The 24,215-nt window shown below is 38.2% G+C and overlaps 1 protein-coding gene across 5 annotated transcripts in view; it reads right to left on the bottom strand.

The window, feature by feature from the left end:
* The window catches only part of RNF170 (ring finger protein 170), a 30,003-nt gene extending 5,949 nt beyond the window's left edge, over positions 1-24,054 (bottom strand). Inside the window, exons 1-7 of one of the 5 annotated variants that reach the window (XM_036456111.2) lie at positions 23,854-23,985; positions 16,860-16,935; positions 14,714-14,857; positions 11,284-11,359; positions 9,128-9,236; positions 5,386-5,459; positions 979-1,089 (exon numbers count right to left, since the gene is read on the bottom strand). In XM_036456111.2, the coding sequence (XP_036312004.1) occupies positions 979-1,089; positions 5,386-5,459; positions 9,128-9,236; positions 11,284-11,359; positions 14,714-14,850 (507 nt within the window). In that variant the 5' untranslated portion in view covers positions 14,851-14,857; positions 16,860-16,935; positions 23,854-23,985. Of the gene's footprint in view, positions 1-978; positions 1,090-5,385; positions 5,460-9,127; positions 9,237-11,283; positions 11,360-14,713; positions 14,858-16,859; positions 16,936-23,853 lie in introns of all 5 variants that reach the window. The other 4 variants (XM_036456112.2, XM_036456115.2, XM_036456114.1 and 1 more) reach the window with 4 other exon arrangements.
* Positions 24,055-24,215: the final 161 nt, after the last annotated feature.

Genomic DNA, 24,215 nt, shown 5'->3' with positions numbered 1-24,215 from the left:
ATGTCATAAATCCAACTGTATTGTGTATATATATTTTAACAAGTGTCAAATAAATTAGGAGGCAGATAAAGACAAAAATAGGAATAATTGATTAAGTGATGTGAAAACAGTCTTATTTTATTCTATGTTAATCCTTATCCCAGAATATTTTTCCATTGATTTTTAGAGAATGGGAAGGAGGTTGGGAGGGGGAGAGAAAGAAACATCACACATCTATTGGTTGCCTCCCACAACACACCCCAGTGGGGCCAAGGATTGAACCTGCAACCCAGGTACATGCCCCTGACTGGGAATTGAATGCATGACTTTTGGTGTGCAGGCTGTCACTCTAACCACTTAGCAACACTTGCCAAGGTAGAAAAAACAGTTTAAAATAAAAAAAACCCAAACACCAAATGAAGAAAATCTTATAAATCCTTTTGTAAAACTGGTCACAAAAGCACAAAAATGGTCTTTTTAGAATTAACTAATGTTAATTTTCTATTCTACTTTCTATGGAAGAAACTAATATTTAAAACAGCTATTCAGTTTTTACAAGATCTATGATAAATTACTTTAAATATTCTAACGAATACCTTTCTGTCTGTTATCACAGCTATTTTTCACTGCTCATATGGCATTGTTTATACAAAATCTAATTAGACAAGAATCATATAGAAGTTGATAATTTTACATCTCCCTCCAATTTTTCCTATTGCTTTTTTGCGGGTATCTCTTTCATAAAAGACTTTTACAATGCTTTTTTCTTTCTTTCTTTTTTTATGATAGAAACACTGTAGTTCTTGGGAAAGCTGTAACTCAGTGAATGACAACACTGACAACACTAATGAAAGCAAAACCTTTACCCAACACACATAAACAATGTGGTTTTTCATAGTCAAAGAATATTTGTTGGTAAATCTCACTTTACAAAAGAGAAGTATCATTATACTTTCACTTTGTTTCCTCTAACTTTGTACCTGCTATAATGTTACTTACAGATCTGGGCTGCCCTGAGAATCTCCGGTTATAATCACTAATATCTTGAAGCAATGATACGGCATCCTGAGACTGGTCATTTTCACCAAATACTGGTAGCAATAAAGTTACCTATAACATTACAGGAAAAAGAAAAAGTTATACCTTTCTGAGTATTAGTTTCTTTTTCGATTGTGTTATTCAGTAAAATGAGAAAAATTTTTGAATTTATATTTCACTCCTTTTAATAAAGGCAACACAAAGGAGGAAAGTAAGACTACTGCCTACAGTAAAATCCAGTGCAAAATGTAATTTAAACATTTATAAAATAAAATGGGCACTTTATCCAAACATTGATTGTAATATGTTCCAGTCCAGACTAGGAAAAAAGTCAGTGGTTCTCTACAGTTGAAAATGTAAGAATGATGAGGAAACATCCAGGAGCAAAATGATGTAAAAAAAAAAAAAATATATATATATATATATATATATATATATATATATAAATAATTTGGAGAAAGAAAAACAGGGGAATCTCTTCTTTGATTAAAATAATGATTCCTTATCCTCACTGGCATTTGAAATATCTTTGAATATTACCAACCATAATAAAGGATTAACTTAGTGCAAGGATGTTCTCAAACACCTAGCCCTAAGATAATAAAAAAAGTTCCTTCTTGATGCTGTTATATAACATAGTACATTTAACCCATTTTCCTTCATGGTAAAAGTGAGGATACACAAATATCCCAGGATACTTTCGGGTAATCTGAAGATGATTGACTTGAAAACCCTGATAGAGATGGTTGATGTACAATGACAGATGATTTGAACCATCTAGCTGTGGTTGGCTATTTTTCTTCAGAAAGAGAGGAAAAAAAACATCAACCACTTGCCTCTGTATGTGCCCCAATCGGAGACCAAATTGCAACCTGGGTATGTGCCCTGACTGGGAATTGAACCCACAACCTTTCAGAGTACGGATGACGCTCCAACCAAGCCACATTGGCCAGGACTAGCTGTTGTTTCTGTCCTTCCTCTGTTCAGCTGTAAAACCTGGGCTTCCCAGTATTCAGATATTCTCCCACAGCTAAACAAAGGAGTGACTAACAGCAGTCAGTAGTAGGAAGAGCATGTATGTTAGCTCTTCACGAATTTAAGTACATTCTTTAAATAAATATTGAGCTCTTTATTATGGGCACTGTGCTAAGTGCTTGATATACAAAAAATAAATAAATAAAAATTAAAAAATGAAGACATGGCCTTGCCCATTGGTGATCACAATCCCCAAGATAGAAGGGAAGGCAGACCTGTTCAACAGCCTATTCTAAGGCACTGTGGTAGGTGTTACAATGGTGCTCAGGAAAGGAAGAACTTCTCCCTGCAAGTGTCCAGAAATCCTGAAACTTAAGCTAGCCCGGTGGTCAGCAAACTCATTAGTTAACAGAGCCAAATATCAACGGTACAAATATTGAAATTTCTTTTGAGAGCCAAATTTTTAAAACTTAAACAACTTCTAACACCACTTCTTCAAAATAAGACTCGCCCAGGCCGTAGTATCTTGTGGAAGAGCCACACTCCAGGGGCCAAAGAGCCGCATGTTGCTTGTGAGCCGCAGTTTGCAGAGCACAGAGCTTGCCCTTGAAACACAGGTAGGACCATGGGTGTGTTAGTGCATGTGTTCACGGAGGGAAGTGGTGAGGGTGTTCTAGCCGGAGGCATCAGCCTATGCATTATTAGTTCCAGCGGAACAGGAAGTGAAGCAGGTATCTGCCACCTGTCTTGCCTCCAGGATGAATTACTCTATAGTTAGAAAACCAAAAGCTATTATATTAAAACAACTTTATCTCCACCTTATAACTTATATATACCCTGTGAAAAGCTTCGGGTGGTGGAACTAATTTAACACAGGACCTAGGGCATAGTCTCAGTGTGGCTGGCAGATAATTAAAATATGATGAAAGGACGCCGAAGCCGGTTTGGCTCAGTGGCAGAGCGTCGGTCTGGCGACTGAAGGGTCCCGGGTTCAATTCCGGTCAGGGGCATGTACATTGGTTGCTGGCACATCCCCAGTATGGGGTGTGCAGGAGGCAGCTGGTCGATGTTTCTCTCTCATTGACGTTTCTGGCTCTCTATCTCTCTCCCTTCCTCTCTGTTAAAAATCAATAAAATATATTTAAAAAAAAAAAAAAGATGATGAAAGGTGAGAGTAGCAAATAAGTTACAGTGTTGAATGCTTTGTGTCACATATAAAATCATCCAGAGGGGCAGAATATATAAAAAAACAACCAAAAGAGTTTCCACCTGACCATATGATAAAGAGTCAAATGTGAAAGAGACAGAATTTGGGAATGTAGAAGGAAGGAGGAAAGAAACGAAATCCCTGAACCTACCCCCTACAACAAAGATGAAGGCGGTGATGGAAGGAAGTAGACAGAACAAAGGCTGAAAGGTATATGGGAGTGGGCAAAAGGTTTACAGTTGTGAGTATGTGAGACACTGAGTTTATCCTTGTATTATTATTCTTAAATTATTGTATTATTTTCTATTATTTACACTTGTAAATCTATTTTTGCCCACCCCTGTATATCCGTGTGAGCCCGTGTGTGTGTGTGTGGGGGGGGGGGGTTGTTAGGGTTTTATTTAAATTTTAAAAATCAGGCAAAGCTAAATAATCTTAGAGATGTATGCTAAGATGATAAAACCAAGAAAATCAAGGAAATGCTTTATCATAAAAGCGAAACAGAAGTTGCCTATAGGAGAGGAAGAAGGAGTGACGATTTGGGAGGTGTCCTGAGGAGCCTTCTGGGGCTGTTGGCCAATTCCTGTTTCTTCACCTGAGTGATGATGACTCAAGAGTTGCTTTGTGATAATTCAATGAGCTGTACTTCTTTGTTTAGTGTATGTCTGTTATATTTTACAATGAATTTTTGATAAATCGTCACCTCTCATGTCATTCTGTTTTATTTTTTGGTCTCTGTGGGTTTGTGTCTTTATATAATATCCTTTACACCTGGTTGGTGTGGCTCATTGGTTTAGCATGAACCTATGAACTAAGAAGTGCAGGTACTATTCTCGGTCAGGGCACATACCCGGATTGCAGGCGTGATCCCTGGTGGGAGCATACAGGAGGCACCCGTATATATCTCTCTCCCTCTCCATCCTCTCTCTCTAAAAATAAATATATATATATATATTTTAAAAATATATCCTTCACTATTATTTTAGTAGGGTTATAAGAAGGAGCAAAAGTAAATATATCCATCTAATTTGACACCTTTACTTGGAAACTATCCTTTTTAGGACTTTATTTTACATACTAGACTTCCTAGGGATATGCTATCTTTTCACATATTTATAACTCATTATAAGAAAGATGTATATTTTTATTTTAAGTGAAAAATAAAATGACTAAAAAGGATATTGTGAAAAACTATACACAACTAAATGTCCTATATATATATATATATATATATATATATATATATATATGTATTTATATATATATGATTAGATAAGCTTTTATTGCTTATCTTTTTTAAAAAATTCTTTATTGTTTAAAGTGTTACATGTAGTATTACATATGTCTCCTCACCCCCCCCCACCCCCCGCCCATCCCATTGACCTCTCCCACACCACCTCAACCCCCCAGCACATGCCCTAATCTACCCCCGGTGTCTGTGTCCATTGGTTATGCTTACATGAATGCATACAAGACCTTTGGTTGATCTCTTACCCCTCCCCTGCCTTCCCTCTGAAGTTTAACAGATGGTTCAATGCATCTCTGTCTTTGGACTATTTTGCTTAATTAAAAAACTTAGAACTTCAGCTTCTCTGAATTTTCAGTATATTGCTTTTCCCAGTTTATCAAAGAAACAGAGAAAACTCTGGCAATCCCATCTGTGATGATATTTCAGACTTCAATACATGTTTATGAAAACTTACTGCCTCCCTCCTGAATTAGCTTCTAGACTAACTATAACAGTCAAATCTGTTCTGGATAATTAAATGTGGTTATGTTTCTAAAAAAGACAGTTAAAATTATTCTTTATTTAAAGCTATCTGGACCCTTACTGGAGAAGGACAGATTAAAAATAAGTTAAAAAGGAAATACCATTTTTTTCCCCATAAGGAATATGATCAATATTTTCTTAAGCCTGATTAGCTAGTTCAGCTATTACTTTGCTAGTATTACAACAAAGACTTTCTAGGCAATTACCATTTGTTTTTCCTACTACTGAAGAATTTCAAAGGAATTGCCTTTTCTTGAGGTGTCTTAAAGACATACAAATAATGGAATAACAGCATAGAAGCTTTGGATAAAGGAAATTCTAAAAATAGCAAAATAATTCAGAATTCAGAGACAGACACTACAAAGATTTACAAAATGAACTAGCATTAATGATGCTTTCTGGATACAAATATTACCGTTTGCCTACAAATTGGACAGCTGATTGCCCCAAGCCAAGAACCGTATCTCCAGTATGCAATAATGCAGGTACCTAATGGGGAAAAGAAATTAATAGTGATGTTTAGAATACCTAAAATATTTGAACAGTACCATCTTATTTAAAATTTTTTTTTTTTTTTTTTTTTTTTACTTCATCCCACATCTCTTCAGGCAAATTTGAATCTAATAACAATTCCCAGCTATTAAAAAACATTTTTATTTAAACTACCAGTTAAGACGTAGATATTTTTAGACAAAAGCAAGCATGCATTAATTGCTTCAATGCTTTGAGGCTTATTACAAAATACTGCATTTCCTATGTAAAATAATTAAAACAGTAATTAAACATCATTGTATAAATGACACCAACAAATCAGCCTAAATTTTCTGTTCAAATTTCATATATACGTTACAAAACCATAATTCTTACTTTTTATGAGTTTTGAAAGCCAAGTTACTTAAGTATCAATAACAGTAATTAAGTAGTGTGAAAAAGGAACAAAATTATACAGATTACATGCTCTCTGCCCTAATAAAGTTTATAATCCAGTTCAGTAATTGAATCAACTTTTGTACTGAATGAGTTTGATTTTTCTGCTTGAAGGTGTTTGTGAGTCTAAGAGACCTCAGAAAGCAGAAGCACTAAATTTTAGACCAGTAACAATGAAGAAGAAATATTTTTAAATATTTTCTGATTCATTTTCCTTTCTGTAGGACACCTGTTTCTCAGACCATCCAGGTTCCACTGTGAATCTAAACTAAGTGCTTCATGTCTTCCTCATACCTCTACGGTTTTCTCTGTATTCTTACTCTTGCCTTGGCAACCTAGCTTAGCCCTCCTGTGTTCCTTTTCTGATTCTTCCAGATCAAATAAATGTCCAGAATTTAGAAGAAGCAATGGCAATCAAAGTGAGGAGACCAAGGTGGCATAGTTAATTCAATCAGAGGGTAGGTAAATATTGAACTATGTAATATTAAGTACAACAGGAGTACAGAGAGGGAGAACTTTCTGAGATGTGCTAGAGAGTAACCTGCAAAAGAGAAAGATCTGAACTTTGTAAAACAGAAAAAAATTTAGACAGGCAAAAATCAGGAGGGAGGATGCTCCAGGTTTTGTGAACAAGAGCAATCACCAGAAGAAGAAATGGATGGAAGAGGAGACGGGTGAGCAAATCACTGGGCTAAGCAAAGGCTGTACAAATTGGACATTTCAGTGACCGTGGGGAAAACTGGTTTGACAATTTAAAGATGAATTTAAAAGCTAACCAATCTTTTACCTGATATTTCCCCCCTACTCTCAGAGTACTGTGTTAGGTAATATTAAGTACTTTGAGCTATCTAACTTCATATCGAAACTATATTAAAGCAAACTTTATTATAAATCTGTTAGCATTATTATTACCATTTGTAATGATGCCTTAGATTTATCTACTCCTTCTAACTCAAAAAGTTCAATGTGTTTTGACACATGAGCTTATGTGTGTTTTTTTCATTTTTAAAATTTATTTTAGAGAGAAAGGGAGAGAGAAACATCAGTGTGAAACAGCGACATCCATCGGCCACCTCCCGCATGTCTCCCAACAGGGTGGGGGTGGGGTGGAACCGCCCCCCGGCATGTGCCCTGACCAAGAACAGAATCCTCCACCCTTCGGAGCACAGGACAATGCTCCAGCCAGTTGAGCCACCCTGGCCCCGGCTGAACTTAGTTAATCCCACATCTCTTTTCCACAAATTGGGTGTAGGTGTTCTTGTTTTGCAAATTATATAACAGCCACTTGCCTGTACTGAGAAACTATGGTCCAGTAAATTAAACACTTCAGTTCATACACATTTGCTATGACATGCTTGATGTGTTTCCTTTTTCTCAACTTTCCCCTTCTTTTAAGAAGAGAGATCCACCTAAATAGGATGTGGGAGAGATGACTCAATGACTTTAATCTGGGTCACGATCTCTCCAAATTTGTTTATTTGTAAAATGGAAATAACACCTCGTAAGACCTCATAACACTGCTAGAGAATAAAACAAAATAATGATGGCTACAATGGCGAATAAGGTAAAATTTGTTGCTGCATCATTTCTAACTACTTGTAAAGGAATAGAACTTAGTTCCTTATATAGTAACTAAGCTAAAGTGCACTTGATGATATCAGTATACTTGAACTATACTATTCAAAGAAACACATGTCTGTTTATTGAGAAGCAGAATAACTAGTTTTTTTAACCTTTGAACTTACAGACAGTAAATAAAAGGGCCAACAAGTAGAGCAGGATATCAGAAGCAATCTACCCTATTACCTCAGACCCAAATGTAAAACCAAGAACACAATACAGCCATCTTTCAACTGACTGGGTTATCCACTCAATGAATTACTTAAGCCTGGATTGGCAAACAGAGTTCACCTTGCCTGCCAAACCTCAGTGATTCCTAATACTTGCCTAGAGTACTGTGTTAGAGGATGGTTGAGTTCATATCCAGACTCAGAAAAAGTGTCCAACTGATTAGGAATATCTACCAGAGATTTGAGAGTGGGGGGAAGTATCTGTTTTCTCTGACGGCCATTTAACTCTCCCTATCTGATCTTTCATTATTTTGCTTCTCATTAGCATTTCCAACAGATAATTATATTTTGTTAGCCGCTTAGGCAAAAACCTTAGAAAAGAAGTTGGAATTACTGGATGAGGCAATAATGGGGTTGGTTAATACTTACCAAATCAGCACAAGGTACAGAAAATCCTGCAGTGCCTGGTATGGATCTAAAATATGTATGTCATCCCCAACAATATAACAGTAACACTATCTTTCTAAGAATGCTATATAATGAATCTTAATCAAAAGTAATTTATAGGGTCATTGTATGCTACATTTCAAATTAGTCTTTATATGGAAATTGTGTGCATTTTGGGAGCAATTAGAATCCTATCTTGAATATAGCTGTTCAAACAAAGAAATACTACAATGAAAAAGTGGATAAATCTTACGTAGAGAATAGTTGTATAAGCCACCAATCAGAGTAGAATTGAGCTAGAGTTTAAAGTTTAGACCTACATTTAAAACTACCTCCATCCCTTAAGAGCTAGATTTACCCTTTGTAAAATGTCTTAACACCTCTGAGCCTTGGTTTTGTGGGGTTAGATGAACTGAAATATGTTAACTATCATGTAATAACTGACTCTCCCCAATCTCATATAATCAAACAAGCAATGACTATATGGCATCTCAATCTTCTTTATGAAATCTTTCTGGAAGATAGAAAGCACCCCTTACTGTTACTAAGTAAGTGTGAAATCAGCATTGCCTTTTTGTCCTACTACATGCTTTAGGTTTCTCATTCTCCATCACCAAACTTCTTGAGGTCAAGAAAGAGAGGCTAAGAACTGACTGTACTGACTCAGTAAAAAAGAGTGAGTAGAGCTAAGAGAAGGTTTTGGGCAGGGTCCTTGAGAGAAGAACCTTCCTGCCTTGGAAAAATGGATAATAAGTGAAACCCTAAAAAGTGATAAACAATTAGTCAATCCATCCTGGTATTAATATACCTAAATTACTACTTAAAGAAACATATTTTTGTTTATTGAGAAGTTGAATAACTAGTTTTTTACATCTTTAAAAGTAAAGAGACTAGTAAAAGTGGCTGATAAGTAGGGCAGGATATCTGGAGCAATCTACATATGAGCCTTGGTCCAAAGAGTCACTATTACCAAGTACAGCACTGTTTGCTTACCACAAAAGAGATGTCCACAGTTTGTTTCCACAGGGTAGGAGGCTTGATGTAAACAGACTGGACAGTACATGTCAGTGTAAAACTGCTGTCGAGCAGCAGCAGGAGCATCCTGATGAGAAAAGGTGTATACATTTACTCATGAAACACAGGCTTTTCAAAGTTCTATTATGTTCAGCTACACTTAAGAACGTAGCCAATGCTGTGTAGTCCTCATCAAAGTTGAGTTTTGCAATAGTTTAAGGTTTTATAAGTTTCATAAAGTTAATTTTTTCTAAACTTGCTGAAGAAATATTTAAAGTTATAAATATTGTTGTTTTACTTATAAATTGCATGGTCTCTACCTTCTTTCCTGAACACAATTTAAAAATAAATACCTAGGATAACTTAGGAGTTTCTCTTTTACTCCAACAGAATGAGTAACACAAGGCTGAGCTAATGCATAAATGAAGGAAAAGAAATGTCAAACTGTTTCCGAAATATTAACTTTTTTTTTCATTTTTAATATATTTTTTTCATTCATACATTCCCGACCAGTGTTTAGCTACTTATTTAGCCAAGGTCGCACCTTGAAGTTATAGTGTTTTATATCATTTTTAATGGTGCAAAAAAGAAAAACATACAGCACTCACTGTTTCCCCCCTACCTTTTCTCTCATTATTCTTTGGGAATTAACTCATGAAAAACCAGTTACCAGTGCTGTCCAACAGAACTTTGTGCAATAATGGAAATTTATTTTTGCTGTCCAATATGATAACCATTTGCTATAAATGGCTAATGAGTACTTGAAATATGGCTAATGTGACTAAAGTACTGAATTTTTAATTAATATTAGTTAATTTAAAATTAAGTAGCTATGTGTGGAGTACGACAGCACAATATAAGTTACTAGCTTATTTTAATCAAGCTATGGAAGGTATGCAGTACATGCATAGGAGAGTGGTAAAAAAGAAAAGAAAGAAAGAAAAAAAAAGGAAGATCCCCCGCAGTCTGGAACTCCTGTACATGTAGATCTAGTCATGTAACCCTAAGAAAATCTTAGTGATCTAATATGCTAAATGAGAATAATGTTGCCTTTCTTATGACTGAAGAGTAAATAAGAATAGTATGTGAATCATTTTGTGAAATACTAAACACTATCCCAGCATGAATTATGGATAACAACAGCTCTGGAACAGAGTACTACTAACATGCTTAAACTATTTTTGCATCAATTAATTTAAGTTCTATGAAGCAGGAATTCTTGTGTGTTTAGTTCAGAATTGAATTCCCAATTCCTAGAACACTGTCTGGCATATAGTGGATTTTCAATAAATATTTGGTGAATGGATAATCAATAAAACCCTGTTTGGAATTAAAGTTTGCTTGGTGGATAGAAAATCAACTTTTTAAAGTTTGTTTTTTGATGTGAGCTATACATGAAGGTGTACAAAATCCTACTTAATCCAGCCTTCATGAAACATGTTACATTTCTGGATCAGAGAGTCCATCTGGTTACAAACAAAGACAGCCTGACCGGTTTGGCTCAGTGGATGGAGCATAGGCCTGCGGACTGAAGGGTCCCAGGTTTGATTTCCAGTTAAGGGCATGTACTTTGGTTGTGGGCACAACCCCAGGAGGGGCTGTGCAGGAGGCAGCTGATCAATGTTTCTCATTGACGTTTCTAACTCTCTATCCCTCTCCCTTCCTCTCTGTAAAAAATCAATAAAATATATATTTTTAAAAAACAGGGCAAATGAGAAAACTTCTCTTTTCTTTTTTTTTGCCTAACTAGTTTTCTTAACTTTGAATGCTGAAGAAAAAGAGAAAAAGTCACTCTTTAGAGTCATTTCTTTATAGGTCTTTGAGAAATATACATTAGAAAGAATAGTTTTTCCACTACATTTCGCTAAAGCCAATTATACAATGATTATTTCCCCACAAATAAATAAAAGGAAAACTGCTGTTTTTTAAAACAAGTTAAAAAATATATAAAAACACCTGAATAGATTTAATACTAGTCATTTGCCTAATCTGAAAATATACAATTGATAGGATAATTTAAGGTCTTAAAGCAGGAAGAAGCTTATGTTTCCAAAAGGCAATTCATTAATATTTCATCACAATTTCATCCGAAAGGGAGTAATAATGTCTACTTCTTGCATAAATGCACACAGTACCTGTTCTGTTTGAAGTTGTTCCCGAAGCACTCTTATTAGTTCTTGGTTTTCTGGGTGAATGTTTTGATGTGCATTTCTGTTGAATAAAATACAATAAACTTTGAATATAAAATACTGTCAGGTGAATCAGTTTTCTTTATGGGTCTAATTTTTGACCCAGAATTACTGGTAACTAAATAAATGTAAATGATAGTGGACAACTGTACTCCACTTCTAGGACTGAACACTCCAGGCTATTCTGAGATCCCTGATTATTGGCCCATTTCGGGTTTAACTGGCAAATGATGAAATCCAGAGACCGAGTACCTTGGATTTAATGTAACGGCAGACTTACAAATAATCAAAGAACAATGAACACATTTAATTCTTTTGTACAATTCCTTCCAAATAAGCAGCTATGTAAATCTATTAAGCATTTGAACACTTTTCCATATCTAACTAAGTCATTCTCCCAACTTTTTAATCTATGGTAGGTGGGGGACAGAGAAATCAAAAACTAATATTATAGCCTGTCCACCTATGAACCAGGAGGTCCCAGGTTTGATTCCCGGGCAGGGCATGTGCCCAGGTTGTGGGCTCGATCTCCAGTGCAGGAGGCAGCTGATCAATGATTCTCTCTCATCATTTATGTGTCTATCTCTCTCTCCCTCTCCCTTCCTCTCTGAAATCAATAAAAATATATTTTTTTTAAAAACAACTAAATGTTTCGATAGAAATGCCAAAAGCTAACATACCACTATCTTAACATTAACAATTAAACTGGATACTCAAAGGCAAGAAGATAGTGACTGATATAATAGGATGGGATAAGACAATGAGTATTGAAAATTAGAAATACTTAGGTTATCTGGTTGGGGGTGAAGATTTATAGCTGAATTATGGCTTAATTTCACTGGACTGTAAAAGTTTTTCCTAAATTAAAACCTCATTAACAGCAATATGTTAAGTCCACACAATCCTGGTGTTACTCTATAGAGGACCCTTTACTCTCTGGGTGAACCAATATCCAACAGCAATAAGAATTCTAAATTAATATTCCAATGCGATAAGGAAATTTAAAGAAATCCATCCTATGATTATTCAATTTTTAGTAAAAAAAAAAATCAAAGTTTAGCCCTGGCTGGTTTGGCTCAGTGAATAGAGCATCGGCCTGAGGACTGAAGGGTCGTGGGTTTGATTTCAGTCAAGGGCACACGCCTGGGTTGTGGGCTCGATCCCCAATAGGGGTCGTGCAGAAGGCAGACAATCAATGATTCTCTCTCATCACTGATGTTTCTATTCTCCCTCTCCCTTCCCCTCTGAAATCAATAAAAAATATTTGAAAATAATTCAAATTTTAGAAAAGAAATCTGATTAAATATAACTATTATTTCAGAGAAGACATAGAAACAATTTAAAGTCAAATATCTAATCAGAAGTTCAGTATAAATGTAATGTAACTCCAGTTAACCTTTGATATAACAAACTTTGGTTTTAATTGGAAAAATTTCTGGTCCTTAAGTAGTATGTGAAAATGAATACATTGTTAATTTAAAATGCTTTTTTCCAAGATTTACTTATAATTAGATTAACAGGTTATTTTTTTGTTATTAATTCACTGTTTTGGTTTGTTTTTGTAATTTTTGAATATTTTTTCTTTCTTAAGAAAAAATACACATACGTGTCCTTATCTCACAATAGTCCCTCAAACCCCCCCACCCCCCAACCCGATGCTCTCACCCCTCTGGTGTCTGTGCCCATTGGTTAGGCTTATATGCATGCATATAAGTCCTTTGGTTGATCTCTCTCCCTTATTCCCACCTTTTTAAAACAAATTTTAGCAAATGGGCCATATGTTAGAAAAAACACTAGTAATTTTGCTGACATAAATAAATATTACATTTCTACAACTATATCTACATATTTAAATCCAAGAAGCATCACTGGTAAACAATATTCAGCAAATGATTAGCACATGACCACACTACGTCGCTCATAGTAATTGGCTTTGTTATCGGGTTGGGTGACTTTCTGCAGCAGTCTTAATGCACACTAGCAATGCTGACGTGCACTGAGCCACGCCCGAACCATGTCATTTGTTTACTTCAGATGACTGGTGAATGCATGGATTTATTACACCTATTCAGTATAAATTTAAAACCACTGTAATATAGGAAACTATTCTGTAAAATTAAACTTTTCATATATACTTAATTTTAATTACACAAACATGCTTACCTAAGTAAAAACAGGCAAACTAATTTGTCAATTTTTAAACATACACATTCAGAAAACCTACTTAATTATATAACAGCCTTTCAGCTTTAACAGACACCACCTCGCCTGTTAAATCGAAGTTTTACCATATATATATATATATTTTTTTTTTTCTTTTTCTCCATGTGTTAACACTTAAATTTCTAGTTTCTTACTAGTCTCTGTATATTGGTATATACAATAGCAGCAATTTTCAAAAATTTTCATCTCATGGCACATATAAACTAATTACTAAAAATTCTGCAGCACACCAAAAAATATTGTATTTTTTGCCAATCTGACCAAAAAAAAAAAAAAAAAAAAAAAGGAATAATTTTGATTCTTTCAAACTGAATGGCTATTGTTGTGTTGGCTGCTATCATTTTTTTAAATTTCAGAATCTGAGGGAAAAGAGGTCAGTGTCCCTGAGTAAATAGTCAGGTATTGGAGTTTTAAAAGTTCTTATGACACATTGGCTGAAAATCACTGGTATATATGGTAGACATCTGAGACTTTTAAGTATTATTTCTGACAATACTTAACAATATTGTCAAAAAAGTTGTAACAATAATTTTATTTCTAATCTAAAGTCCCTATCTATATATATAAAAGGCTAATATGCAAAGTGTCCACTTGGGAGTTCAACCACTCACTATGATGCATGCTGACCACCAGGGGGCAATGCGGAACATAGGAAGGACCCGGCAGGCAGCCGGAAAGCCCCAATTGGCTCTGATCCTTGGCCAGGCCTAATAACCCTACCCATGCATAAATTTTGTGCACCAGGCTTCTAGTATACTATAAAATGGGTTTTCCTTTTTTGCCTTAATTTTATATTTAAACACTGAAAATATTTTGTATTTATTATATCACCTACAAGTCAATGGATTCAATTATGAAAATTACATTTTCAAACAGTGATACTCCTACAGAAAATATTAATACTTTACTCAAAATATGATAATAAATGTAAATTTATCTGATAAGACAGCTAATATCAGGGAATGTATGGTAGTATTTAGGGCCTTGTAGAAAATAAAACACTTTAGTAAGTATATAAAATTTAGTAAATAAAAAATTGCTGAGATTTATTACTTGCTTTTCATATTAAGTATTAAGCATTCTAGAAGCAGTCAGAAAATCTGTGGCCCTAGGAAATATATATTATTTCAATTCTTTTGTCCTTTAGTCTCACCTGAAAAGTGCATATACCAGGGTAGCAATCAAAGCGAAACTGACCACAACTGCCACAAGTACTTGGTCACTTACTCCTTCTATGACTGAATCATCGTCCAGTTTCAAACTTTGAACTTCACCCTGATATTTGGCCATTCCAGGTCTAAAAGATAAAAAAGAAAAAAAGAAAAAAAAAAAGATGAAAGTTACAACTGACACAGTGAAAAGAAAATATACTAATAAAAATCCTATATACTAAAGAGCTAATATGCTAATTAAACCAGACAGTGGAAATACCTTCTGGAATGATTAGTGGGTGGGGGACAGAGCCGCAGGGCCACGAGGCAGCTGGGGCTGTGAGATAAGGGCTGAGGCTGCCAGGGCTGCAAAGGCCTACTCTTGCACGAATTTTGTGCATCAGCCTCTAGTATAAATATAATTGACTTTTAACATATTTAAATTTTATTGTAGTACTCAGTTAAAGTAGGTTGTATTGAATACAACTCCAGTGTGGATAGCCCCATTAATGAGTTCTTTAAAATTAGCCAGACATAGAAACACCAATCAGAAAAGATATATGAACCCCTATGTTCATAGCAGCACAATTCACCACAGCTAAGATTTGGAAACAGCCTAAGTGCCCATGAGCAGATGAGTACACTAAAAAACTGTGGTACATCTACACAATGGAATACTATGCTGCTATAAAAAAGAAGGAACTTTTACCATTTGCAACAGCATGGATGGGACTGGAGAGCATGATGCTAAGGGAAATAAGCCAGTTGGAGAAAGATAAATATCACATGATCTCACTCTGGTGTGGGATATACTAATCAACAGAAATTGATGAACAAGAATAAGAATAGATCAATCTAGAGGCAAAGGGTAGGGGATGGAGGGTTAGAGAGCAACCAAAGGGCTTGTATGCCTGCATATTAGCATAACCAACAGACACAGACACTGGGGCAATGGGGGCTTGCCAGGGCTGGGAATGGCTGGTGGGGGGGGCGGGGAGAGGAGTAGAAAGGAGACACTGGGGAAAGTCAATTGGGGAAAAGGAAATATATGTAACACTTTAGACTAGGGGTGTCGAACTCAATCAGAGAAGGGGCCAAAATCTAAAATCCAGCCTAAATCGCGGGCCGAATGGTTTACTGAACAGTCATAAACTGTCATTGTGATGGAAACGCAGCGGAGTGCAGTGATGACAGCGTGGTGCGGGCCACATTGCAAGGCCTGGCGGGACGGATTTGGCCCGCGGGCCTTGTGTTTGACACATGTGCTTTAGACAATAAAATAAAATAAAAATTTGCCAGACATTATTTTGGAGAGTACAGAATTCTATTTCCTATAAGGAAAACAATTACTATAATTTATCATCCATTTACATTTTTTAAAACAAAATTTAAAAAAATACCCTTTTCAAGTGTAGCTCCTTTCATAAAAAACAAAACAAAAAAACAACTCCTGCCCAACTGTTATTTTATTATTCTTTAATACCACATAAATTCTCCAAATAGATCAGACCCCTCTTCTTCCTCATAGACTAAATGTTCATCACAGAGTTGATCACGTAGGGGTAGAGAAGAAAATATTGTCTTTTCTGTACGTATCCCTATATTACTTAGCATAGTGCCCTAGGCACAGCAGGATCTAAAAAAATATGTTTAAATAAGAGTGATTTACCTTACTTATCTTATAGTATTAGTAATCCTATCTAATAAAAAGGGAATATGCTAATTGGCTGTCCCGCCCTCAAAGTTGGCAGTGCCCAGTCCCCTCAGCCCTGCTGGGGCAGCAGGCTCTGTGCGCCAGCCTTCAGAGTCCCCCAGTTCCCTCAGCCCCCTAGCCCCTCAGGTCCGCCTAAGGCTCAGGTAACCAGGGCCGGCCGAGGCTTGTGCTGCCAGCAGTGGCAGCAGCAGAGATGTGATGGGCTGTGGTCTTCCCCTGATTGCCAGGTCACCTCCTGCCTGAGGTCTCCCGGATTGTAAGGGGGGCAGGCCGGGCTGAGGAGACCGCCCCCCTTCCTTACAGTACATGAATTTTCATGCACCATGCCTCTAGTTTGAAAAATAAAAGACAATGAGGCTATAGGACATTCATAGCTATACTAAGACTACTTGAATTAATGAAAATTCTGGTGCTTGAAAAACTAATAGCCTCACCTGAGACTAAGCTCAGCTTATGGTTCAGAATTCTTTGACCTATCTGGAATATGGAATCGCTCTCAGGCTGCATTTCCTTATGAAGAGAAAAGGGAAGATATGAAACTCTCCTCATAGACAACACTAGAGAGAAATGATCACACCCAATTTCTATAGGTATAAGGAGAGAGAGCCCAACCACATCAAACTCCAAATGTCATAGGTAATTCAGGTTTTTCAGATGGCAAAACAGAAAAGTTCAAAGACTTATAAGATACCTAAATGAAAATAAAAGAAATAAAGATTTGATTAAATATATAGAACTATTTAGAGCCAGCAGACAGCTCTGGTGGGGGTGGAGTAGAGGGATTGAGCAAAAAGAAAAAAAAAGGGAGAGAGAGAGAGAGAGGGAACTGATAGACATGGACAAGTGTGGTGTTTTGGGGTGGTAAGGAGGAGGTTGGGTGGAGGTGGAAGAAGGCATAGAGGGAATAAATGATGGAAATTTTAAAAAATAAAATAAAATTCTGTATTTATGTAACTTACTGCATGAAAAGAGTTTTTAGTCAATATCATCAATCAGGAGACTCTCTGTTAAGAGGAATCTTTGAAAGAATCTGAACTCACTGCTTGTAAGAAAATTACCTCTCCCTGAAGAAACTTGAGCAAACAAACAGATCAAAGGCGGCTTCCCTCAGCTTTTCACATAATAATGGGCTAATATGTGAGGGACTTTCTAATGACAGGTTTCAGATATCCATGATGAAGGCTCACACCAGGAAACTCAGAGCAAAGAGCCTTAACTTCAGTATTTTTATCCAAAAGAACAGTCAAATGAACTGCCAACTGAAACTGAAGAAAGAGCCTCATATAAGCTAGGAGTGAGCCATGGAGTCAATTTAGATTTTTATTTTATCAGATTTCCTCTTTTTAAATTAGAGATGTCATGGCTCTGTTAAAAGGCCTAAGTGGGGACTACTTGCATCTGCTCAAAGATAACCAAACTGTAATCCCTGTGTTGAGAGTCCCAGCCCCTAATTACCGAATCAAATTATTTCACAGTTGGGAGGATCTTCTATGCTATACACTTAGGGAGTTTACCACTTTGTACTTTTTAAAAAAATGGAATGATTACATTTGTTTCTATGTCCTTCCAGGTGTATTTGGTGGCAATGTGACTAAATTCTACTGTACTATTTGTTGTTGTTGTTAATCCTCACTCAAGGATATTTTTCCCATTGATTTTAGAGCAAGGGCTCGGGGAGAGGTTAGGAGGGAGGGGAAGAGAGAGAAACATTGATGTGAGAGGACACATCAGTTTGGTTGCCTCCTGCACACACCCCAATGGGGGCAGGGATCAAACCTGTAACCCAGGTATGAGCCCTTGGCCAGGAATCAGACCTATGACACTTTAGTGCATGGGCCAAACTTTACCCACTTAGCTACATCGTCTAGGGCCTACTATACTAATTTTATTTATTTTTTATTTTAAATAAAGTATAATATACCACATCTTAATTCACACTAGCCACATTTTAATTTTTTTTTTTATTGATTTCAGAGAGGAAGAAAGAGGGAGAAATAGAAACATCAATAATGAGAGCAAATCACTGATCAGCTACCTCTTTATGCCCCCACTGGGTCCGAAGCTGCAACCTGGCATATGCCAGACAAGAACTATGAATTAAACCATGACCTCCTGGATCATAAGCCAACGCTCAATCACTGTCCCACACTGGCCCCGCCTAATTTTCTCTCTCTCTTATATATATTTATTCATATATATGCGTGTGTGTGTGTGTGTGTGTGTGTGCATGTGTGTGTGTGTGTGTATGACTTCCACATAAAATTACTCCCTTAAGATATTGCTTCATATGAACACTTCCAAGAGCTCAAGAGACCCAGGCAGAATATGTTCAGTACTGCACAGTGATATAATGTTACTTGTTATCATTTTTATAGAAGTTCCCAAGGTTATTGAAATGAGTTATTTTTTATTTCCACAAATTCCAGTACTACCAAAGAAGGTGCTTGGGCTGAGAAAGGGTAGGATGGGAGACTGCTGATAAATGTCTGAGAAGCACAGAGAAGTCAGTGGCATTTTCTTGTCATGTGGAATCCCTACCTAAACCTAGGGGCTCTCGTAGGGAGAACTACCCTGTTTCCCGGAAAATAAGACAGTGTCTTATATTAATTTTTTCTCCCAAAGTTGCGCTAGGTCTTATTTTCAGGGGATGTCTTATCTTTCCATGTGCTAGGTCTTATTTTCGGAGGATGTCTTATTTTCGGGGAAACATGGTACTAATGATAACTGAGGCCTACTTGTTGGGAGCTTCAAAAGTAGTTTCACTTATAATCCTACATAATAAAAGGCCAGCGACAATAACAGTGTAACAACCAGAAGGACTGGTCGACCAGTTGCTATGAGGTGCATTGACCACAAGCTTGGTCCCTCCCCGCAGCCTGCAGGCTCCATTCACCAGATGGCTAACGGAACCACAGGGAACTCTGTGTGTGTGTGTGTGTGTGTGTGTGTGTGTGTGTGTGTGTGTCAGTGGCTGATGGGACTGGGGACTGGCAAGCAGGCAGAAGGGAGATCTCTTGGTCCCTCCTTGGGCCCGCAGGCTCCAATCACTGGATGGCGAACGGGGAACCAAGGTGGGCAGCAGCGGGTGGGACTGGGGACTGGTGAGCAGACAGAAGATGGTCCTGAGTGCAGAATAGACTTAGGGACCCTACCCGCACACCATTTCTTGCGCTGGGCCTCTAGTCAGAGTATAAAAAAGGAACAGAAGGATCTCTTACCCCTTGAGACAGCATGGAGGGACATGGAGAGTATTATGCTAGACGAAATAAACCAGTCAGAGGAAGACAAGTATCACATGTTCTCACTCAAATGTGGAATCTAATGAACAAAATAAATCAAGAGACACAGAAGCATGGAACAGCCTGAGGAATCTGAGAGGGAAGGCGGGGATAGGTGGGAAGAGATTAACCAAAGAACTTATATGCATATATGCATAACCCATGGACATAGACAGTAGTGTGGTGAAGGCCTGGGGTGCAGGTGGGTGCAGGCTAGAAGGGGTCAGTGGAGAAAAAAGGGGACACAACTGTAATACTTTCAACAATAAAGATTTAAATAAAAAATAACTGCAGGAGCTAGTGGCTCAAAAATGAGGAATTAAAATATTACCTTAGTTTTGAAAGAAGCAAATTTAAGATTATAGGGGATAAACAATAGAAAGAAGATTTTCTACTGGAGAAGATGACAATAAACCTCAATCCTGCTAATGAATTCCCAAGTTGATCTGAGCTTCAATTGTCCGACTTTTGCTTTTCACAGTCAGTTTTTATCTAGAACAGAACAGTGCTATCAATTGTGCCCAACATCATAGTTCTCAACTGAAGCCCAAGCATTGCCTGGAGTTTAGCTCCAATTCTGCTACTACAATTGTGACCCTATTTAATCTCATAGGACCCCTCATTTACTGCAAAAGGGAAAAGCTAGACCTGAGGATTCCTTAATTTCGTCCCACCACTACATTTTTATGATGCAGGGTTTTTGCAATAGAAAAAATAAAGTTAAAAAAGATAAATACCAAAGGTTAAAGGGACTACAAGTGGGGAGGACTGGAAAAGACAGATCTTAATCTTTCCCAAGAAAACAGTTTTATAGTTTGAATTCTTTTTAAGTATATATTACTTTAACAATAAAAATAAAAGTCAGTGCCTGCTTCCCCCTGTGAGAGATGAAAATTCGGTTTAAGTGCTCAGATTTAAATCATCTGTCTCAGTCTCACTCTTACCTACCACCTGTTTCTTGATGGTGTCTTATAAAGATCTCAGTGAGTACACTGGGAGGCAAACATACTGACTACATCTTATTCCCTTGAGCAGTGCACGGGGAATATCACATGTTATAGCAGCTACTAAATGCAGCTTACTTCAAACCCAAAAACAAGGTTAATAAATTTATAGAACATGGTATCTAATCTATTTCATAGGTTCCTGTCAAATATAAAAATGTGTTGATAGCATTGTTTTTAACTACTAGAGATTTATAGAAACAAAATACTGTATATGTTGGAAACTGTGTTGATAATTGATAGGATAATTATAGAAGCACAACTAATTTCTAGCTTTGACTTTGTTATTGCTTAGCTGACTAAATCTTCGGAATATACTTTAATATATCAAAGAAGCATAAACTTTGGAGTCAGACAACCGTGTGCATAAGTAAAATCTGAATCTCAGCTTCCTTATCTGTAAAATATATAACATTAATTTGAACCATATCAAACAGCCACTTTTTGGCAAAAAAAAAAAAAAAAAAAAAAGCACCTTGTTTTATGGAGTTTACAGAATAACAAAGAAAACACATTCAGCATATTGCTTGGCACATTATATAGGTTCTCAGTAAATGGGAGTTATAATTATTTTTCTTTCTTTAATCCTCACCTGGTGAAATGTTCACCTATTTTTAAAGAGAAGGAAAGGGAGAGAGAGAGAAAAAAAAATTGATTGGTTGCCTCCCCCAGTAAGGATCAAACCTGAAACCTAAGTATGTGCCCCAACCAGAATCGAACCCAAGACCCCTTGGGGTACAAGACTATGCTCCCACAAATTAAACCTCACCAGCCAGGGCAGAGCTATAATATTTTGATTATTGTTATTAACAGTTATTAACAACTGTCAAGGAATCAGCAGAACCATGATAAAACTTAGCCATACCTTTCCCATAGCTGCATTATATAGCATCTCAAACTGCCTTTAATCAAAGCTCTAAGTAGGTACTCCCTGGGAAGACAGGATGAACTTGGGAACATTACCATGCAGGGCACCATGTTTACTTGAACATGATAAACAGCTGTAGATGAGAACTAACCTGAGAAAGGAGACAGCTAAGTTCCACTCCCTTCTCTTTGGTCTTTTCCAAAAATTTCAAGAAACACACACACACACACACACACACAACTAAGGAAAATACAGGAAATTCCAAAACTTCAAAGGATAAACTCATTGTCTTTGTACCCAAGCTCATGTAGGAATGTGACGGCCACCTGGCTTCTGCAGACAATTACTGACGTCTGCCAAGCTTTTAAAATAATTTCCTTCATGGAAGGAAACTGGAGCTACACAATGAAACCTCGATACTGTACTATCATGCATTGGGACTAGCAATCTGACATGAAAAAGGAGATTTTAGTCAACTGTGTCAAGTCTTGAAAACTTGAGCAGCTGGAAGATAGGGGCTCTCTTCACAACAGACCTTCCAGAAAGTCTAGCATTTTGTTTTCCTCTACATCCCACAAGTTACAGGGGAGTCAGACTCACCTACTAATTTTGCATGCCTAACACGGGTAATGGTTTTGGTCACTTTAAGTGCAAGGGCTTCCACAGAAACTGGCTTGTAGGAAACCTGGTTTGACAAAGATCCACAAGGCATCAAAGGAAACAGCCAAGTGAGATACCTATTTGTTATTTCTCTACCCCTTAGTGTAAGGAAGAATGTTTAAAAGAAAGACCATTGAGAAGACTTCAAGAAAGATTTTTTACATTCACATAATGAAAAATCATCATACGAATTGTGAACTGGTACTCTGAGTCTAAGGCATTATTAAAGAGTAAGTATTGCCCTGGCCACTGAGGTTCAGTTGGTTGGAGCATCATCCCCTATGCCAGAGGTGGTGGGTTTGATTCCTGGTCAAGACACATACCAAGGTTGTGGGTCCCATTCCCACCAGAAGCAATCCATCAATGTATCTCTCTCTCTCTTGCCCCCCCACCCCCCAAAAAAAGTCAGTGCCAGCTTGATTGTTCTGAATGCTCACTGACAAAACCTATCGATACTTTTAATGAGGAAAAAAAAGGGGCTCCAGGAACTGCAAACCAAAACAAAGATATATCCTGGGAAGTTAAATTTGCTGCACCTCCAATAAAAGTTTGGCATCATCTGGTAAAGTTATGCACACCCTATGACTCAACAATTCTCCCTGGACTCTAAGGCATGTATTCTAAAAAAAAAACACACCTCTTACACATTTGCAGTAGTATCTAAGCTTAAGACTGCTTAAAGCATTATCCTTAGTATATCCCCAAACTGGAACAACAAAATGCCCATCAAACAGTAGAATGGATACAGTTATAGTCACACAATGGAATACTAGACAGCAATAAAAGTTACCTACAAAACATACAAGTCCACCAGTAATTCAAAGCCACAAAATAATAACAATAGGATCCCACTCATCAAAGTTCAAAAACAGAGAAGCAAAACTATATTGCATACCTAAGGTGACAAAACTATTAAGAAAAAGCAAAAAAAAAAAAAAAAAAAAAAAAAAAAAGGCACAGTTTAGGGAGGAAATTGTGCTCAGAAGGGAATGCCAAGTGTGGGTGGAACTCCGAAGGTGCCAGCAATGTTCTGCTTTTTATCTGGGTGTTTTACTATCAATTTTAAACATGTATTGGTATGCAATTCTCCGCCTGTCCTATAGCATAAAAATGTATCGGTAACCCTGCAGAGATTCACGCCTCCAAAAAGGTGAGCGCTGGGGACGATCCACCTGGCCATAAGGATGAAGGCCAGCCCTTAGCGGCAGGACTCCGGGAGAAACAGGCCCCAGGAACTGTCGGGTCCGCACGGATCCGCGAACTGGGGCACACCCTCTCCCTTCTCTATGGAACTGAAGTTTTCAGGGGGCTGAGGATCCACGAGACCCAATCAGGGCGGCGGGCTCTCCTCCTCGCCGGCCAAGCCCACCTAGAAATAGCCGAGTCCTCGCCCGCCACTCCGGCCCTTGCACCGTCTCCGAGATTCCGGGCGAGACCGGGCTACTCTAGGGCTCTGCCCGGGCTTCCTGAAGGGAAGGCGCAGCCCCCCGGGGTCCCAGGCAGGTGACGCCGGGGCACTGCCGCCCACGCCGAGCCCCGCTGGCAGCTCCCGGGGCGGCCGGGACCCTGGTGGGCGTGGCCGGCCGCGGGCCGGGAGGGTGGGTAGGGGGGCGCGTACCTCTCCACCGCAGAGGATACCTCGCCAACTCCCGGTGACTGAGGGCAGAGATTATTTCCGGGGACGGCCCCCGCCTCCCTTCCCGGGCGACCACTAGCTGTCTCCTTCCCACTTTGGAGTCCGGGCGCGGGCGCACGCGCATTGCCGCGCTTCCGTGAGGACACGCGCGGAGGACCCGCCGCCGCCGCCAGGGCCCGGCGCGCGCGCGCACCCAGACGTGCAGGAGTGGGCATGGGTGGGGGGCGCGCGCGCGCACGCGCGGGGGTGGCCAGGAGGCGCGCGCGGGGGCGGCCGGGAGGCGGGCGGGCCGGAGCGCGGCTGCGGCTGCGCGCAGAGCCCCGTGGGCCGCGGCTGGACCGGGG

The sequence above is a fragment of the Pipistrellus kuhlii genome, unplaced genomic scaffold (assembly GCF_014108245.1).
Source record: "Pipistrellus kuhlii isolate mPipKuh1 unplaced genomic scaffold, mPipKuh1.p scaffold_m20_p_3, whole genome shotgun sequence".
NCBI classification, from domain to species: domain Eukaryota; kingdom Metazoa; phylum Chordata; class Mammalia; order Chiroptera; family Vespertilionidae; genus Pipistrellus; species Pipistrellus kuhlii.
The sequence above is the reverse complement of the archived record's forward strand: the minus strand, read 5'-3'. Positions and strand labels throughout refer to the sequence as shown.